The 20394-nt window shown below is 41.2% G+C and overlaps 1 protein-coding gene across 4 annotated transcripts in view; it reads right to left on the bottom strand.

The window, feature by feature from the left end:
* Positions 1-20394, bottom strand: part of plxna1b (plexin A1b) — a 182985-nt gene that overhangs the window by 32689 nt on the left and 129902 nt on the right. For all 4 annotated transcript variants that reach the window (XM_085273512.1, XM_085273510.1, XM_085273511.1 and 1 more), the window contains exons 11-14: positions 12151-12247; positions 9381-9571; positions 2898-3049; positions 11-134 (exon numbers count right to left, since the gene is read on the bottom strand). In XM_085273512.1, the coding sequence (XP_085129638.1) occupies positions 11-134; positions 2898-3049; positions 9381-9571; positions 12151-12247 (564 nt within the window). The remainder of the gene's footprint in view (positions 1-10; positions 135-2897; positions 3050-9380; positions 9572-12150; positions 12248-20394) is intronic.

The raw sequence follows: 20394 nt of genomic DNA on the forward strand, positions 1-20394 counted from the left end.
CAACATTTACCACAAAAGTGAAGGCCTTGCTTGAGACTGTTTTGTAGTCGGGGTGACTACAGTCTCTGACACACACTTCCACCTGAGCCTCCTGCACTCTGTAACCTGTTGCATCATTTAGCCGACACACAATCCTGAAAACAAGAGGAAAAAAAGTTTATCACTATGTAAACGAGTGAATGTTTTCAGTTTCAGTGTTTGCTTAATAGTGTGACAACTTGGTCAAAAAAAAGGGACAGAAAAAAATGAGGAATACTTCTTTTCTGCTCTGTCTAATCAGAAAAGCATTCAGATATTTATGAGTGAAGTGTTTCATTAGTTTCCATCTTATTCATAAAAAATAACAAAAACAGACTAAATGTTCTATTAGAGATAATGTGAACTGCTACGAAACTAAAGGCTTTTCTGTGTGTGTTCATGCATTAGCGTGTATTGTAGAACCATAAGCTGCGCACTTGGCCTTGGGCGCTGGCTAGCCAAATGAAAATCCACAGGAGAAATGATTGAACATGGAGAGGAATGGTGGTGTAGCCCACAGGAAGAACACACACACACACACTCATTTCATGTTTCACCCACTGGAGACATAGTTGAATGTTAATTAGCTAGAGCGCACGAATGAGACAGAGAGAAAGCACGAGAGCGCAAAGGAAGGAGGGAGTCAGAGAAGAAAGGAGAAAGAAAGAAGTAAGAAAGAGCTTGATTAATTGAACAAGCTCATATCCTACACATCACCTCAGCTTCCCCTCCCTGCGATGAGTTATTAAGTCTCCTGCTTCCATCCACCCTGCAGGTGGCCATGGCAACTGCATCGCGGCCGCAACAATGAATTTCACATTGCGATGCTGTGCGTTTCCATTGTTTTTACTTTCCCTTTCATTTATTCGCTGTCCTCCTGCTATGACAGAGGCCATGATTAAAATGCTGGACAAATCTCAGTTAGGAATGCAGCTCCGCTTGCATCATTATTGCCCAGATGACAGGTGGCTACACTGAGCTGGTATTACGTGGTTAGAAAGTACATTAGCTAAGATGACAACAACATAAATTATGCCTCACTCAATCAAATAACTTTGGTGGAATGTAGAATGTTAAAAAATTAAACATATGTCAAATTGTCACATAGTAACTACTAATAAGGCAATAAAAAGAGGGAACTTAGGTTCTGTTTTTCTTCACTGCTGGCAATGATTTACTTTTCTCAAAGTGAAGTTAAACCATGTAGTGAATATTTGATGACTTAGGTGGGAAAAGGCCACACTTCCTTGCAATCCAATTCTTTCCAATCATAGAAACTGATGTAGAAGAGGTGGCAGAAGCAGAAAGCCAGAGTGAGAACAAGGTGTCTACGTTTTGCCCAACAGTCATTGCACATCCTCTTGTCTTTCGCAGCTGACCTTTGACCTGTGCCGTCTATGCTGTGACCCCGTCTTGTTTTCTGTGCTATGGCTCTGATGGGGTCACAGGAATGACGAGTGCAAACGGGACACTAATGGCACCGTATGGCTAACATCACTTTTAATTAGCATGACAGCCTAACTGCTAACCGCGCCCTCCTCTTCCTGCGGGTGCTATGGCAACAGGCCAAAAGCAGCATTATTGAGCTGGCCGGGTTAAACGTCACCATCTTGACGTTTGGATGTGATCACTTGGAGAAAATGAACATGTTTGGAAAAAAAAAAAGTTAGGCTACAGCACGGCCTCGTGATAGAAGTGAATGTAAAACTGCTCCGCTCTGTCTGAACAAAACAACACACGAGTTTATAAATTATAAATCAAGACTGACATGTCACTACGCTACTCTAAACCCACTAGTGAGTGTGGAACAGCATTCTGTTTTCCTGACTGTCAAACCATCAAAGTCACATTTCTTCTGGTTTCTTCTTAGCGAGGGTGGCAGAAAGAAAACCAAGTCTGCTGGGACTGTGCTGCAAAACTCAGCAAATGGGGCATTTTTGTACAATGACAGCAACATGGTTGGAAATAGAATATTGAGGACGCCTCCAACTGTGACGAGCTTCACCAATTCTTTCCTCATCAGAAAATGTATCTTGTCTGCTTAGATGAATACAACATAAAAGAGAAAGTGGGACTCATCTTGTAATTTCATTGCCCCAGTATTTGGAGGAGCTATAATGGGGCACTGCCAGTGTGCCAGTGCCCCAGATTTCTTCTTATTCTGAATGTAATTTAATTAATGATTCACATGATATCGTTTACACGTGAAATAAAGAACATTTTTTCAAAGAGGCACCCTGTTAACAGTTAAAACAAAGAGCTCAGTCATAAACTGAACATGACTGTTATACATTACTCTGAGTTCTACTCAGGATATACAACTGCAGCTATTAAATGGGAGTTAAATTACATCTGTGCAATCTGCTGTACTTCACCATTTCCCAGAAAACAGTAAACATAACTTAGAGTGTTCACATGACAACCTTTCATGAAGAATAGCTTTCAGTAGATGTATATTGCACACTTTTGATAATATTAAATCCACTTATATCTAAAAATGGGTCAAATTAATCCTAATGAGGCGAGTTATATGAGGTATTTCAATGCTGCTTGACCTGACCTGAGCATTAGTTGAGTTGAACAGGTTTTATTCAAGTTGCTGTCAGAGTTACTCGGACTGAACATGTACAGAAAGTAGCAGCACCATGCACAGCTTGAGGCTATTTGTGAGGAATTGGTTTTGTCTGTTAGTGGAAAACAGCATTTAACCTTTGAAGGTTTTATGAAACAAAGGTCTGAGAGAGTCACAGCGTTGTGCTTAGCACTCAGTGTCACAACAATAGGGGACAAGACAAAAAAGAAAGCAATGAGTTTTAGAAAGAGTGAGGTTTAAAATCAGTGGGTGTAACAGGGTGAAGAAAGAGACAATGCCAACGTACTGCTCAGCGCTAATGTATTCGTCCTCCTGAGGGTTGCACGCCACTTTGCCGATACGGACTCCATTCTGGATGTCTTTGAACTGTAGACCCAGGTTCTCACCAGTGATGGTCAGCATGGTTCCTCCCTGTCTGGGCCCAGTCTCAGGATACAACTGGGTGGTAGACCAAAGAAAGGAGGACATAAGTGAAGCAGAACAACACATGTGGCGTATATTGTGTTTAAGCATGAATGGCAGTTTACTTAGGTCATTATGGTCATGTTTCATTCTGCATGAATTACATTCTTGCTACCTCATTAAGCACGATGAAAAATGACCTTGAATCCATTAACTCCACCTCAATTCAGTCAAACATTCACAACTTGCCAACTCGCACACTTAACCTGGACCTACCCATCAAACCCTCACTTACGTCCCTCTTTTAATGTTGTGAAGATTTATAGGCTGAATACAATTAGAACACATAGTGACCCCTGGTTTCTGCTTTTTTTTCCCTAGAGGTCTGTGACAGGTGTACGGAGGTGCTAATGGCTACCCGAGGCTAGCCTAGTCGCTAATCGTGGCTCTATTCATTCAGCCCCAATGCAGACAATGGTAATCAGTCTTTACTAGTATAATTAGGGCTAAAGCTAATTGGATTAGAACACGGCGGGGCAGTGGGGTCATTTGTTGCAACAGGGAGGGGGGTTATTGGGGGAGACATTAGTGGTTGGATGTCATGGAGTGGGGGTGTAAGTTGCCACACACAAAAAAATGTATAAAAAAAAAAAAAAGATTGATTATGAATCCTGCTTTTTTTTTTTTTTAACACAGAAATCTTTTGCTTGGTGTAGAAAAAAGTTGCTGTGTGGCACACAAAGCTCTACAAAGACACAGACAAACATGTCAACATTGAAACAAAGGGGTAAAACAGTGACCAGTCTCCCATGTGTTTTATTTGATTGGACGGTTCAACGGTCACCAACAACTAGAATATGGGCCACTCCACTTGTAAGTCTTTAGTGGCGCTGGAAGCCTGGTGAAACACTGACTTAAAACGGTTAATATTTGTGCCATCCAACAAATTACTGAAAACCGTGTGCCGCTATGTCAACTCACTCAATTTGACCTCCATATCACTCTTTGTTCCTTCAAAGGTCAGCACTGTCACGAAGATTCATTAACAGTTTGATTCATTTGTCAAGCTTCGCTAAAGCTGAACCTTACGCTGTGCAAATTTACTTTTTCTCTATGAAGAAATCCTTTAATGACAGTGATTCTAGTGAAATTAAGTGATTGTGGTCAAAACCTTTGCCATCTTTAAAAGTGGTGCGACTAGTCCTTTGCTTTAATAAATTTACAAATTTAATCTTGTGGCGGAGGTGTGGTCCCTGGCGCAGCTGCAGGGGAGGAGTGGTGCAGTGAGCTCAAGGGGGCGGTACCGGGAGGCAGGTGAGCCACAGGTGGTGGCGATTGTGTGATGACAGTGTCTTCTTTCTGTTTGTCTATATGTGACGGCAGAGTCGAGCGGGAGAGAGAGCTGGATCGGAACGAACTGCTACCTGTGCAGAACTGTCAAATAAATACAGCTCTTAAGAGCAGAAACATTGTGTGTATCGCATACTTCACAAATCTATTTTTTAAAAAAGGATGGGAATACACCAAGTGCTGGAAAAGGTGACAGCATGGATAATGTATTCAAATATTCAGGTTTGTAAAAGAAATAATTTAATAGTTTAGGAAATACTATCAGCAGCCAGTTAGCTTAGCACAGCATAAAGAACAAAGGTGGTGGGGAAAAAAGCCAGCTCAGATATCTAAATCATTACAAAATCCAGCTATCAGCACCAAAAGTCACTAATTAACATATTATGGCTTGTTTGTGTAAAACAGAAATATTATAACATGGCAATAGGTAGAGCCATTGCAGCTGCCACATCTTGTATTCAGTCTTTGTACCAAGCTAAGCAGCAGTCGTAGCTTCATTTTTACCACTCAGACATAATGACAGTATCAATCTTACTGACACCATGCCAACAATGAAAATATGTTCTGCAATATTCAGCTTCTTTAAAGCTTATCTACAGTCTTACAGATTAATTAGATTAACCTCTCAACCCACTCAAATATTTCCCCACCTGGCACTACAATGATACCCAGTCTAACAATATGGAAAAGGTGGCAGGTTAGTAAAAGCCACAGGTGTTTAGAAAACCACTAATACAAACACACAATGGGAACAAAGCCCAGTGTCATGCAAGCCAGAAATGAAATGCTGCACATATTAATTAATGGCTATTTATCAGCTGGCACTCCATCTTGAACTTGTGTCTTTTATTTCAGTCTCTGTCTCCGTCTTTGACAGTGTGCCCAAATGTATAGATTTTAGCTGGAGACAAAAGAATGACTGGCATGCAGCAGTGCTCAGTCACAATCTTTAGATATGGTAATCAACCTCTCTTTCTCTATAAGCACTGGCTTATCAAGCACATAGACACACAAAGACACAGAGTGAGACGCATACACGCATGCACGTTGTTCCATCCACAACCAAACAACACAAACAAAGCGCCCTTTTTGATAAAAGCCACCAGCCTAAACACTCGCTCTATTCTCCTCTCACCATCATAACGCTCTACACTCATTCATACTCGCTTTTTTCTCTTTGTGGCTGACTTGTCCCGATGTATTTGAGGCTTTATGTCAGGCCTATTGTGGATGGCTAAGAAGCAGTGCACAGATAGCATCTGCAAATTAGAGGAGGAGGAGGGGGAAGGGGGAAACGGGCAAGGGACACGGGGGGAGATGATATGAACATGGTGTAAGGCTTCCAGAGTTTATCTGTGATATGAAAGGCTTTCAAAAACAAAAACCCACAAGCAATCTGATAGAGGCAATGACGTGAAAGAAGAGAGGGATCAAATAAGTCTTTAAACGTTAAATGTTTCCATGTGACTGAGTCAAACAATATTAGCTCTGAAGATGTGTAGCCTTATAGAACAGGAACAAATCTGTGTCAGAAGTCAGAATCACATCGGGGCCAATTATATCCCTCTGGCTGAACTCTGATCATTAAACAAGTACACGAGCTTAATTAGGACATCATCGTGGCTGACATCCAGTTACAATCCTCCCCTTTATGAATGAGCACGGTAAGTATTTACCCAACAGTGGGTAAATACTCCTATTTTTGTAACAGTGGGGGCTTACTTTTTAGCCCCAAAATACAATCAGCAAATCACAGAAGCATGGTCAATCAACACCCGTAAACAGAACAATATCTATCTCTATATGGATAATAAGGAGGTTGCAAGCAAGAGGGTAAGGAAGATAGAAGGTAAGGGAACAATGAGACCAAAGGATGAGATTCAAAATAAGGGAAAGGAAAATGAAAAATACTGAATAGTTAATAGATAGAGGAAATAGTCGGTGGAAGGGATGGAAATTTTAAAAAAGTGTTGCCAAAAAACCATAAAGGATGAGAAAAACAAATGTGACTAGCTACAAAAAAGAGATGGGACATAAAGAAAACTGGCAAAGGCAAAAACCACTAAAGCAGTACATGAGGGAGAAATGATAGGCCATCAGATCCATTTATGCACTTTAATACATATACAACATCAAGAAACACTCACACATAAACACATGGAGCTTACCACGTGCTAAAACCCTAAAAATGCAACCCTCCCACACACACAGACTGGAATGGCCTGCGTTGTTTTAATTGGTTTCTAAGGGCTAGCTGTGATGCTCTTCCTGTCCCCTAGGAGATGGCAGGCAGGAGATGATGGATAATGGAGGGCCAGGCAGCATCCAGGGCCAGTACCAGGACACTGCTGTGCTACACTGGGACACAGTGGCATAGAGAGTATGTGTGTGTGTCCCTATCCATGTGGCTTTGAATGCCATTTTGAGAATATAATACAGACTACCTAAATTGTAGCTTACTTTATTTTCATTTGGAGGCTTCTGAGAATGTGTGGGCACCATTGTGAGTCTTGCTGGCTTGTGTGAGTGTTAGCGCAGGCTCAAAGACACACACGCAGGGAGTATTTTCTTGCTTGCTTGGAAGGAAGTACTAATTAATCTTTGTGCACAATGTCAGTGCACAAAAACGCAGCACAATAAAAATAGCACTTCATCAGCTTAACAGCCAAATTCTTACAATGTCTAAAATCATCATTTAGTACCTAAAACATTAATTGCTGAATTTGGAGAGAAGTACTAGGTGCCAAAGCTGTTAGTGGCACAGTGGCCACACCGCACACTACTGAAAAATATCAACTGGACAATAGCCCACTCAGAAATAACACTAAATAAGTTAAACACTTGCTGCTCTGACAGCTCTTACTGTGTGTATGTTGTGCACACATGTGTGTCTCCAGTGGTGTTTCCTCCCCAGCTGAACACACATTCCTTGGTCCAAATGAAATTAGTGGTTAATCCACCAGCTATTGGCCACACAGCAGTTAGCATGCTGCATAAATGAACAAAGCAGGCTGAATCAGGCAAAAAGAAAAAAAATATGAAACAGGGAAAAGGGGATTTGACCAAATGGTTGGTAAGAAGTGGAATAATATTCAATTTGTGTGGCCAATGTGATGCTCTTTGGGGGGCGGGGGGCGGGAGAAGATAAAATGGCGGATGAAAAAGGAGAGATTTTCTTTGTCATCTGCAGATGTTCTTTTGGCGTTAAATGTCAAACTGTAAATGTCAAAGGTGGAGAAGAGAGGTGAGGCCAGCGGCGCAGCTTGGTGATAACGCTTCCCCCAGTGTCTCTTTCTTCTCCACTTCTTTGTCTCTTCTTCTGCATTCTCAAACTTGCAGTGCGTCTCTTCTCCTGCTGCTTTTTGAAGCTCTTTGCCAGCTTTTTGACTGCCACCAACATCTTGCCCAAGGGCAGGATTTACCCCTACATATGCATGCAACGGCACATGCTTGTGAGCACAACCCCCCTACCACCTCCCGTTTCTCTCCCGCAAGCACGCACACACAACCCAGTTGCCTCTGCATGCTTGTTTCAAAGAGATAACTGAAACGAGCACGAAGAGAGAGGGAGCATTAGCAAATGGTTTTATCTATGTGCCAGAGCTCCAATTAACCAGTATCTTCATTACACATTCAAAGAGACGAGCCCGTGTCACACAGGAAATGGACTGAGGGCTTCAGTCACACAAGTCAACATCAATGAAATGAGCATGGATATTAAACATATATTTCACACTCATTTAAGTTGAAGAATTTAGATGATTCTTCAGCTTATTTGAGATACATTTAAAGGAAGAAATGCTTGGCTGAAAGTTTGAATCACTGTTGGAGACACAGTAAAAATGGAAGAAGACAGACTGACGAGAGGGCTGAATGTCAGGACGCGTCTCACACAGCAGTGCATTGCTTTCAAACCGCACTGTGTGTGCACTAGTCCCAGTGGTGAGCTGTAGGAACTGTGACCCAGGTCGCACTCAGACGAGGACCACCGCCACGGTTACTAGTGGCAACAGATGGTTACGCTATGGTGTTTAGACGCCTCGGCTCTGCCAGCCTGTCAGATGAACACATGCACATGTGCACGCACATATTCAGCACCCGTGGCGGGACACAATTAACGCACTACCACATCCTCGGCTTCTTTGTCTCTCTCCAGACAACCACCCTCCCTAACTCTTCATTTAGGTGCATGTGTGTGTCTGTGTGCGCTTCTGTGTGAAGCCGTCGTCTCTGATCTCGTCAGTGTGTTCAGTCTTGGAGTGTGTGAACTGCCTCCTCCTTGCCAGCCCATCTGTGTTGCTGTTGCAGTCTTAGTGTTGGCTTCTAAGTTGTCTATCCTCTCTGCTGTCTGCCCTCCTAGGATGTCCCCTTCACTCTCCGGGGCCAAACAATGACACAGAGCAGGAAGACTTTTCAAAGCTCCTCTTTTGAAAAATTTGTTTTTACTAATGATCTGGCTTGGATTCTTGTAGAAAAAACACATAAGAGGCAATCATAGCCTGCTTACAAGTAACATACTGTAATGTGAAGCCTCTCTTCTTAGACCCCTGAGTTGTTTGCAGTGAGTTGCTAGGTCATGAACAACCAATCAGCAGCGTGAGTGTGTGCTTTAGCAGTGCTTAGAGAAGCCTATTCTTTTTACCTTGAATTTAGCTGTTCCATGCAATGTTGTTTTTAAAGTGGGCTAATGATGAATGTGGACACTTTATGATTCACATTCTTTGCTCAAACAGCTTTCATTCAAAAGGGTTTTTGAAATGTTGTGATATAATGAGCTGAGAAATTACAAAAAAATAAACTATTTCTGCTTTATTTTTCTCTTCAATTTTGTTGTGTCAAAGAGAATATTTCTGTTGTGCACAGTCCACTCTGCATGTAGTTATATGTCTGGATATAGGGGTCTGTGTGCATGTGTGGGTACATTTGCACAACAAGACGTGTACCATCTGTTATCTTGGAATCATGCTTAACTGCAATACAATATGTGTAAGCATGTGTCATTATTATCAAGTCTTACCTTGGTGATCTTGGGGTGAGCACAGCGGCTGTTTCCTGTTGTGGCATGCATCCAAGTGCTCTCTGGGGGAGTACACTCCTGTCTCAGGGAGCACTTCTTTTCCCCAACGCACCAGCCGCACTCAAACCTGGGGTTTGCCTTCAAACACATCCCACAGCTATCCCTCAGTGCGTAGCACTTATACAGGTGAGCTGAAGAGAAGGAGGGAGAAATGAAGCATCATGAAATTATTACTGTTGAACTGAGGCTACCAAGTGAATAAAACATCCAGTCAATATAATATGTTAGAAATGACAGGGTGTGCTAGCGGTTAGCACTGTGGCCTCAAAGACATCAAAGAAGGTTTAGACCTACTTCCCAGCTGGGACCTCTCTGTGGAGTTTGCATATTCTCCTTGTTTTTATAAATCCTTGCACCAGTCTCTTATGTTGCTGCTTATCAGCTGGATTGTAACTCCCCCCAGTCAAAGACTATCTTATTTTCAGACTGAAATAAGCAGATAAGAAACCTGACAGTTTTCTTTTGAATGAAATTAAATTGCTTTATTTTCACTTCCTCAGCTTTATCATAAAATTTCAAAACTTCTTCAGTGTCACTGAGCCAAAGTTGAGTTAAGGCCCGATTTCCCAAAGGCACGAGGAACAGAAGAGTAAATCTTTCCTCTCTCTTTCTCTGCTATTCCTTCCCCAAATCCCATTGGTCATGGAGCAGCTTTAAAGAAACCCTATGCCAATTACTGGCTGCTAAACGACTCGCCTTTAATTACATTAACCTATCAGTATTTAAGATGAGTGAGCATCACTTGCACTCTACTAGATGATTATCATCACTGAGAAATACAGAGGTGGCTGGCAGTGAAGGGAGAAGAAGACGAGAGTCATATTTAGGCTGTAGGTCACTGCCTGATGTGTTACATTTGAGTTAACACACAATGCACAAAGTGATGAAGTAAAGACTACAATACTACAGACACGCCTTTGTTTACATGGTACAAACACATGTAGACCAGTTACACCACTCATACTGAGAGATATCTGACATTTAAGACTACAACAGCTTGCTTGGCTCAATTAGACTACAAAGAGCGATCAATAAACAGCACAGAGTGATGTGGTGTTTCCTTACTGACAAATGGCAATAATCACTAACTCACAAACATGTAAGATATAACGGCAAATTCTGGCATTAAATACTACATCCAAAATACCCATTACTTGTTGTGTCCTTAAACATTAATGAGTAACAACCAGGAGCAGACTATGCTACTCCCTCTGTTGTACAAAACTCAATGTGCTTGTCATCCACAGACTATATCGAACTGGCGATGATGTTACTTTACCTCACAGCAGGGGAATAATGTTACATCCCCCACTGTGCTTTACAACCCACAATAATTACGAAGACAGCATTATAAAGACTTTTACCAGTAATTATATCCAACAGACATGATCTCATTGTCTTCTCCCACAGTGGTGCACTGAGAATGTATATGAGTTTAATTATTACCCCCCAAGGTTCCTGGATGAGGTGTGGTTTCACATTAAATCAAATATAATGCACTCTAATACAGTTTAAAGAAATATATATGTCTTCTATGCACTATCACATTAAAATAACACAAGTCAAGATACACACGGATGCCTACAACACTAAAGAGATTAACAAACAGGAAAATGCAACAATATGCATACAAAACATGGTAAAAATCTGTTTAAAATGCAAAGGGTTATGTGTTTTTGAATATTAGTTGGTGTAAACCTAAGACACTAACAGTGTAGCGGTCTTTTGCACCTCGACTCATGACGCTTGCCAATTTCTGCTTTGTTCAAATTGGACAATTTGCAAACAAAGCAGAAATTAGCCTCATTGCTCTACAACATGCACACACTGTACATCCCAAACATGGCTCAATATACTGAAATTTAAAACATTTAGAGAGAGAAAATATCAATTACATTGATCCCTTTGACACTAGTTGCTACCCATTAGCCATGACAAAAGAGTCTCGTGGGGTGGAACCTGAGCCTTGACGGACATAATTATTATTCAATATATGCATTAGTGAATACAAATGACCAAAACTAGAATATGTGAACTCTCTGGCATTGACAGAAGATTTGAGCACATTCCTTGGGTGCAGTGTTTAACTGTGCTTTTTCTCTTTTGTTAGCACAAACAGTTTAATAATGTGACTGTTTTGCCTCTTCTACACACAAATACACACACAGTCATCTAGATACGGTTCTCAAATATGTAACTGTGAAAGATTGTGTCAAAATGTAACAGTATCTATGGTAATTTAAAACAGCTAACCAACTAAAAACACCCACCCACTAATCCATCCATCTGGGTTGTGGTGGGGGTGGAGCCGTCATAGGGCAAGAGGTAGCTGTGGACAGGTTACGAGTCTGTTGCAGGGCCCAGTGCATTCACAGCTATGGCCAATTTAGAACCACCAATTAACCTAACATACATGTCTTTGGACTGTGGGAGGAAGCCACTCAATCTCTCAATAGGCCAGCAATGGCTGCTTTTTGACTGTAGTATTTGGGGGTAATGTGCCATTCATGAAGCAGAAAAGATGATTGGGTGATTATTACATAATACATACTGATTGGAGTCATAAATATAATTGTTAAGGTAAAAAAAAAAAAAAAAAAAATGTTGTACGTCACTGCAGGACACTGAATTCCTTCCCGGTTTCTAAGACAAATCTAACGCATTCAACCACATTCAGTTCCTACCATAAGTAACCTTTAATATTACTCACCTTTAATGTTATAGGGGTTGTCAATGACAAAGTTTCCATTCCAAACTACAGACAGGTCGACAGGCAGGTCGCTGATGTCATTGCCCTCATAATTATACTGAAATATAAAACAAAGAGAACAAGATTACAATTCATACTCATCCATTCAACATTTTTCTTACATCAGCATCATCATCAGAAAACATTCCATCTTTCAATAAAATTCTTTCAATAAATTCATAAGAGCGAGGGGAAAAAAAAACAAAAAAAAAAAACACAGCTAATACCAAGAGCAAACTCAGTTAAGCTAGTGGTTGGTAGTAATGTCATACCCTGCGGTGCTCACAGAGTTGAAGGGCCATAAAAATGAATGATGAGAGACAGGCTATATTGTGATTTTTACACATGGCACATCCGCCGCTGCCTGGCAGAGCGCAGAGTTGATTAAGAGATTGGAATCCCCATCACTGTATGACTCATTCCATTCCAGTGATGAATGAAATGCATAATATATCTCTGACAATAATATTCTCATCTAATTTCATTTTTGCATCCTGAACTAATAAGAGTTGAAATGTAATTGACTCATCGTTGGCATAATCAGTTTTACGGAATTGCTTTAAATGAGACAACAAGCTTCAAAAGCGGTGATGTGATGGCGGCGTGTTAACTGAACGGGTAACGGAGAAAAGAGCTCCTATGAGTCCCTGCCCAAACTCCCAACATATAAATTATCAATGACAATTATCACCAGCAAATAAAATGCCGCTTTAGAAATTACACCGCCTCCCCAATAACCCCTGCTGATGTGAGGTAAATACAACATCTTCATCAAGAACTTCACAGACTTCACCGAGACAGGTTTTACATTATTAACGTCTCTTTTGTTAGCTGTATTTCACACGACATAAAGCAGACACTATATGACAAGATGGGTGTGTTGTCAGCAGCAATGTTGAGGTGACGGCTGGTGAGACTTCAGATAATGACCTAATGGTGCCCAGCCCCTCTCACTACCTCTGGTATGGTCAGTATCTCCAGTAGCCCCTGGGTGAGAGATAGCAGGACTTTTCTCTTCTAGTAGAGTGGTGATAAAATCCAATGTGAAAGCCCCAAGCTCGGGGCTATGAGCCCTCAAAGATTGAATCTAGCTACAACTTTGCCACTATGTGATATCACCCACTCCAGTGTGATACTGTGAGATTTATCCTGACATCTGTAATAACAGTGAATTTGAATATATTTGAGGGAGGAAAGGACTAAAAAATGTGCACTGAGAAGATAAGAAAATGAGAGGACACAGCAATGTCACAATGTGTGAATGGCTGATTAATTCTTTCATCACTTTTTTTGTGATTGGATGATTTACATTTAGCGGGCCCTGAAGGCTGAGACGCTGATATCCGAATAAAGAAAGACGTCTCCATGCATCTCAGAAAAAATACCACTTTGCTCTTAGAGCTGATTTTAAAGGCAAATTCTTTCAAAATGTGTTTTCAGGCTCACTCTAATTTATTTAGCAGCTGTGAACTACTGAAACTTTTACTTGAGCAACTCTACCTGGAAGCTGGCCTACAGAACACTGAAGAAAAAGAAAAAGAAAAGAGACAACTTTTACAGTCTCACTGTAGATATAGTAAGTTCTGAATTTAGACAGTGCTATTGCATTACAACTAGATTTTTAAGACAAAACATTAGCCTTGGCACAGTACAAAATAATAAGGTAGGGTGTGAAAAGCAAAGTGGATGGGCAAACAGAAAAGAAAAAACCGATAGAAGATGTGAAAATACTTGGAATTTGTGATCAAAAGCTCAGAAGTGGAGTGAAAACAACAAAAAGATGGTGAAAAGGAAGGATGACAAAGAGGGTAGGGAGAGGGGGTATAGAGCAGGTAATGCAGCAGAAAGGGTGAAAGGGAAATAGCGAGGGCAAGATGGATAGAGAGAGGTGATTGTGTGTTATTCTGTGGACACCATTCATTTACACATGGAATAAGAGGCCGGGGCTGGGCTGTAAGCGCGTGAGCTGGTGGGGGCTAAAGTGAAATTGGCATTTTCAATTTGTTCTCTGACATGTCTGCCTCGGTCTTTTCACACATTCCTCTGCCTCTCCTTCTCTTGCAATCCTCCTTTCCAACCCTCCTTTTTCTCTTTCCCTTTCCCTCTCATTATTCCTTCCCTATACCTCTTTACAAACCTCTTCCCCTATCAATCTTAGCTTGACTTTCTCTCATCTGCCTCAATCCCCCCCAAAAGGTCCACAGTCAAACAAGGAAATATGAACCAGATTCCTTATCAGATATACCAAACATTTCCAGAAAAACACATGTGCAGACTGTACTATAAATATATGTCCGGCACATGGGACTCCTTCCAGAGAAGGATGCCGGCAAATTCATCAAAGACTGATCACATGGTCTGTGCAGGAAGTAAAATATGATGAATAAAAACACATGCAAACACAGGAAGATAGGGCACAGCAAAAACACATTTTGGACATCAGCTATTATTTCTCTTCTGAAGTTTGACCATATGAACCTCTTCAATCTCTCCCTCCCTCCTTCCTCATCGCTCCACCACAAGACCACCCAGTCTGCCTGGGAACAAGAGCACTTCTTCAATTGGTAAAGATGGAGAGAACGTGTGAGTGTGTTTGAGTGTATATCTGCATGCAAGACAATAGGAGAGAAGAACGGGGAGAAAAAAGGAAGTGCACAGGGACACTGCACTGTGAACATGTGCAAAGAGTGAAAAAGCATCAAAGCATCGCAGCGAGAAGGAGATAAAGAGGCAAAAAGAGGCAGGAAACACAAGACATCTGGAATACAGCTGAGACATAAAAGCTAGAGATGCAAGTGGGAGAAAGATGGTGAGAGTAGAGAAGAAGGCTGTTAACCAGCCAAGGTCAGCTTTGTATTTGGAAATTGCTCAAGCTGATGAAGGGGTTCGAAAATTATCAACCGCTCTCTGAACAGTCAGTTGTGTTTACACTAAGCAGCAGGTAGGTTTCTCATAATCTGTAACATGACACGAAGGTTGTTAAATTGAAGCAGTCAAAATCTAAATGGCAAATAAACAAAATTAAACACTGTTATCCTGAATGCTTTATTTTGTAGAGATTAACAGGGAATACTGCTATATAAATAAACCTGAATTAAATTAATCTAAACACACAAACAGAGAGAAAGGAACTCGCTGCAATACCAACATGATAAAGAATAACAAAAGAAAAACAAATTACCAAAATTTCAATTACTTGAATACCAGACCATTTCTTTCCAAACCATTTTTAAAGACAAAAACATATCTATACATCCATCTGCTGTATTCCCACAGGACAGAAGACTAGCTTTAGTTAAGGACAAGAGACCGAGGTGCCATTTATTTCTGCCCTTGCTTCTCTGCTGAACAGCAAATTCTAAGAGAAGGCCTTTTTCTTCTTTGACCATGTTACCAATTTTACTCAATAAAGTAGAATAGTAACATATTTTAGATGTATATCAGCCTCTTAACACTGATTTTTACCTTGTTGCCTAACTCAAAATGTCCACCACAAGTACACATCAATAAAACACCAAAGCTATCTATCCTCTGTTTTTTGTTGTTTTAAATCTATGATACAAGAATTTGCCCATGTCTGTATATCAGTCCTCAAAGAAGAGTCTATATTGGGAACTGGGACAACACAAACATGCATATTTAGTTAGGGAGGAGAGTGTATGTGCATGTATGTGTGTTAAACGGGCAGCAGAGAGTGGGGGAGCCATTGGAAAGGTTAGGTTATTATCCAGAGCTCATCTTCTCTCATTGCACCAAGGGCTTATTAAACTTTTATACTGAACCACCACTGTTGCACAACACAGCGTTCAGGGAATACACACATGGGCCTTGGACAGGGTTTACGCACATCATACAGCAAATTCCAGTATGAAAATTAAACACCAAGAAATAATTCTAAAAAACAAAGTCACATTGAAAAATGGAACCACAAAATCACTACATTTTACAAAGAGGGCACACAGAGAGAAAATTAGAGATGCAGAATATTTACAATGAAAGAGCAGATGACAGAAACAGGAAATGGAGATTCCATAAAGGAAACAAGAATATGCAGTGACAACAAATAAGCCAGTGTAACAAAAAAACTAAAACAAAGAAGAGAAGAGACATTTGTCACTGGAAACTAAAGAATGGGAGGCAGGTGTAGATGAATGAAGGAGATGAATAAAGGTAGGGTGAAGATGGAAAGTAAGGCAGGTAACAATGGGTAAATTCTATGAGAGCCACAGCCTCATAATTGGTCATTTTGAGGGTGTGCTAAAAAAAATATCCCTTTTGCCCAGGGCAGGCCCATGCCTGGGATATGTATGTAATATGTGGGTTACCCTCTTCCTCTGTTCACAGATTTCTCAAGGTGATCCAAAAACCATTAGTTGACATAACATAACCTTCAACCTACATCATTCTAGTTCTGACATATTCCACGGTGAAGTAAAGTGAAATGTGTGTTTGCCAGCCTAGATAAGACTCGGCATACAGTGGATGTCCAAGTCTTGTCGTACACACCATCAGTCTTTTATATACACACACACAACTTCTGGGCAGATATAGCTTCCTTATCAAGGATCAAGTGGTAATCCGTCTTATAGTTTTGTGTTTGTGTGTACGCATGTGCGTGTGTGCATGTGTACGGTCAGGCGACAGAGAATCAGCCCCTGCTCATAATAGGAGCCTGTTAGCCAGTGCTAATCGCTAATGCTAACAGGATTGGAGCATGGCTGGGCCCAGTTCCCCAGCTTATCTCCAGCACAGACACAATAACGCACATGTGTGCATACCCGTTTGCACACATGCATGCTTCCTTCATTGATGGAAAGAAAAAGAGAGGGGTGGAGGGGAGAAAAATGCTGGGTTGAGGGAAAAATAATGCTGCCATAGTCAATGTTTCTTATTTTTCAGCCTATGCATTAAGCTAGTGTAAGCTTGCTAAAATTCTCCCAGGACAAAAGGCTGATTTTTGGTAGTTGGCAGAAATGTCCAGATTTTCAGTGGCGTCAGACTTTTTCTCCTACCTCAACTTAATGCCATTCTTCTGGTGGCCACTAACTAACTTCTCTGCCAAATAACACATATGTATGTATATGCTGGTCCCATAATGAGGAAATACAGACCACATTTTGATTTGACTCAGTAACTCCAGTAGTTTGCCATCACTGAGCGCACTCTCCATGACATTAACAAAGCTAACAACAAATATGCAACAAATAGAAGACATTAACTGGCATTAAATGACAAACTTTGTTTTTATGCAGCCCTTTATCACAATATGCAAACAAAATAACATTTAAAGTTTTACACTGTCTCCTCCACTGCGAATTTTTCAAAATGAAGTCAGCATGTGCAAGCCATGCTCTCAGTATTTATTACAAATAAGGTGATGCTGCAACTTAACTTAATGGTTTAATTAATCACAGGATTTCCAGGAAGATTTACCAATTTCTAATATTATATTTTAATGAAAGACTTTAATCTCTTATAGAATGACTTGCTTATAGTAAGATGCTATTACTGACAATATGTTTATGGTGCTTTAACTGCACAGGCTCATTCTGTGCACATCGATATTTGTAGAACGATGAATTTTCTAATAAAAGGTAGGCATCTTTTGAATGTTTACAAGGAGAAGAAAACTGATTCTTCTATGGCAGCATACTGTGATCAGAAGGTGTTTGACATGTATGGCCACACTTCAGACAGTCACATGAAAAGAAAAGTGTGCAAATGCTCTCTAGATGTGAAAGTAAGCCCAGGTCTTTTCTCTGGCTTGACCTCCTGATGGTCTCTATTCTCACCAGGGTAATGGCAGGAGAGCCTTGCTATAACAATCCCTTCAGCTTTTCAAATGTCTCTTCAAATAATGATTTAGAAAAAGAGCAGCGCTGCTATGAGACAAAGGATATGTGGAGTAAATGTTACAAATTGCAGAGATGCAGGGAGACGGAGAGAAATGAGAAATAGATAAGAAAAGTGGGGTGGAGAAGTTGGCATATGCAGATAGCTGTGCTGCAGTTAATTCTTATTTATCCAGGACAGCAGCGTGGGAGCTGTGCTCTTCACCTGCCAGAAGGGAGGAGAGCAAGTGAGCCAGCAACAGGACAGAGATGAAGAGGAAAATGAGGGAGACACACACAGTATGTGAGAGGGAGGTAAAAAAGGGGGCACTGCTGGAGAGGGAAAAAAGAGCACACTATAGGAAGGTCATTGTGTGTTCTTTCTCTCACTTTGAGCTGCTTTAATAGAAGATGGGTCAGCGAGCAGTCAGATAAATGCCAAATAAGCACAGATGAGCAAACACAAGATCTTGTTTAAATATCACAAACTTAAACAGATATGTACACAAGTAATTTGAGCTATAGTAGGAAATCACATGATCAAGACTCATGTTTCTCCCAGCTATAAGATCTACTAAGACAAATACATTAACTTTAAACAACATTGTAACAGATCAGATGAGTCTGGGCTGCCACATGATGATAATCTTTCATCTGCAGCTATCCACAGTAAAACCCAGTGAATGTCTACTGCTTTTTCCCCAAATCCATCCACACAATATACACACAGAATGTGCAAGCCAATTAAAACAGTGTCAGTGTGTGCTGTGGCTGAGTGCAATGGCAGATCTAGTGTTTATATCTCATTAAGCTGAGCTAGGCCATGCCAGGCCAGACTGTACTCTGCTCTGCTGCACCAACCCTCCACCCAACAGCACCGAGGCCCTCATTAGCCTTTTCCTGCTACCTTTAGCACTATGTGTGTATGAATATATGTGCATGCTATAGTGCGTTTATATTTTAATTTTTTTAATATGCAATTTAGTACTTTAGTTTTATTGTTCCCATAAAAAGTCAAGAGTTTAGTTTGTATTAGGACTGAGCTTCAGCCCTCTCTCTCTCTTTCTTACAAACACACACACACACACACACACACATCACAGGGTGTGTGACACCATTAGACCAGTGTGGTTTGTGTTAACCACTCTCCCTGCAGACATGTTTAGCCTCTTCTCTAGACCTCTGTTTTCTCAGTCTATCCATTCATTCATCTATTTATCCATCTTTCTTGTCTGCCATACTTCTCTCATTTCCCATCGGAAGCCAGCAGACAATTTGTCCTCTCCTCAAACTCTCTCACAGTACAGTCTCAATACACCCTTCTTCTTTCACTTCTCCTCCTCCTCATCCATCTTGCACACTGCTCTCTACCTCTCTTTTTCCTGGAAGCTCTGGCTAGAAACTTCCCTTTTGTGTCTTTTCTTTTCCAACCCCGCTCTTCTTTGTTTTCCCCAACACAATCTTCCCCAAATCAGTGCTTTCTTCTGCTCTCTTCCTGTATAAGTGAGCTCATATGTGCATACACACACACACACTGATACAGGAGCACTGGTCTCCACTGCCCAGCAGCAATTCATCATCATTTTATCTCCCTTAATTGGATGCCATCAGGACCCCTGATACTTCGCATCTCTACTTTAACAAACAGCTGCTCTCTATACACAGAAGCGAAGCACACAGACACACACTCTATCCCAAACTAGATTTTCTCCTCCTGCCCCCATGTCTGCTTTTTTTCTCCACTGGTGAAGGACTGGGAGAAAGAGGGTGATGGAGTGGCCGAGCTGTTTATCAGACAGAAGGTAATGGTGTAAGGCCCGCTCTGATATTATCTGTCCTCTCATTCCTGCCCTCCGGGGAGAAACAAGGAAGAAGGATAAAGAGGGAACTGAGGGTAGGAGAATGGAGACGCACAAATGGACAAAAGGCTAAGAACACATGAAGATAAAAGAACAGAAACAAAAAGTCTTGAACAGTTTGACTCTCGTCTCTCACCCACAACCTTCAAACGATGTCCAGCTGCGCTACATCAGTCTGTCTGACCCAAGACTGCAGTCATTTGTGTGTGAAAGAATTGTGTGTACATGTGTTTGTTGCTCCAACGACCCCTCTGGCACTATGAGCACAACTTCCCAGCCCACAGCTCAGCATCCTATTAGCCTTTGTACCTTAACCGAAGCCCCTGATTGGATCACACACAAGGAAGCTGTCTGGACCGGGTCAGAAAACCGGAAGGCACCAATGTAGACACCAGCTTGTTGGTTTGGTCGCTGCTGACCGGAGTTAACTGCTACCATAAGGCATAGCGGATGGCTCTGTATGTGTCAGTAGTAATGTGGGCTTGTTTGGCACTAATAAATACGAATAGGACACT

The sequence above is a fragment of the Mchenga conophoros genome, linkage group LG5, assembly GCF_057382185.1.
Source record: "Mchenga conophoros isolate Kocher_MC1m ecotype Shallow Benthic linkage group LG5, M_conophoros_male_GT1.1, whole genome shotgun sequence".
In the NCBI taxonomy this organism is placed as follows: domain Eukaryota; kingdom Metazoa; phylum Chordata; class Actinopteri; order Cichliformes; family Cichlidae; genus Mchenga; species Mchenga conophoros.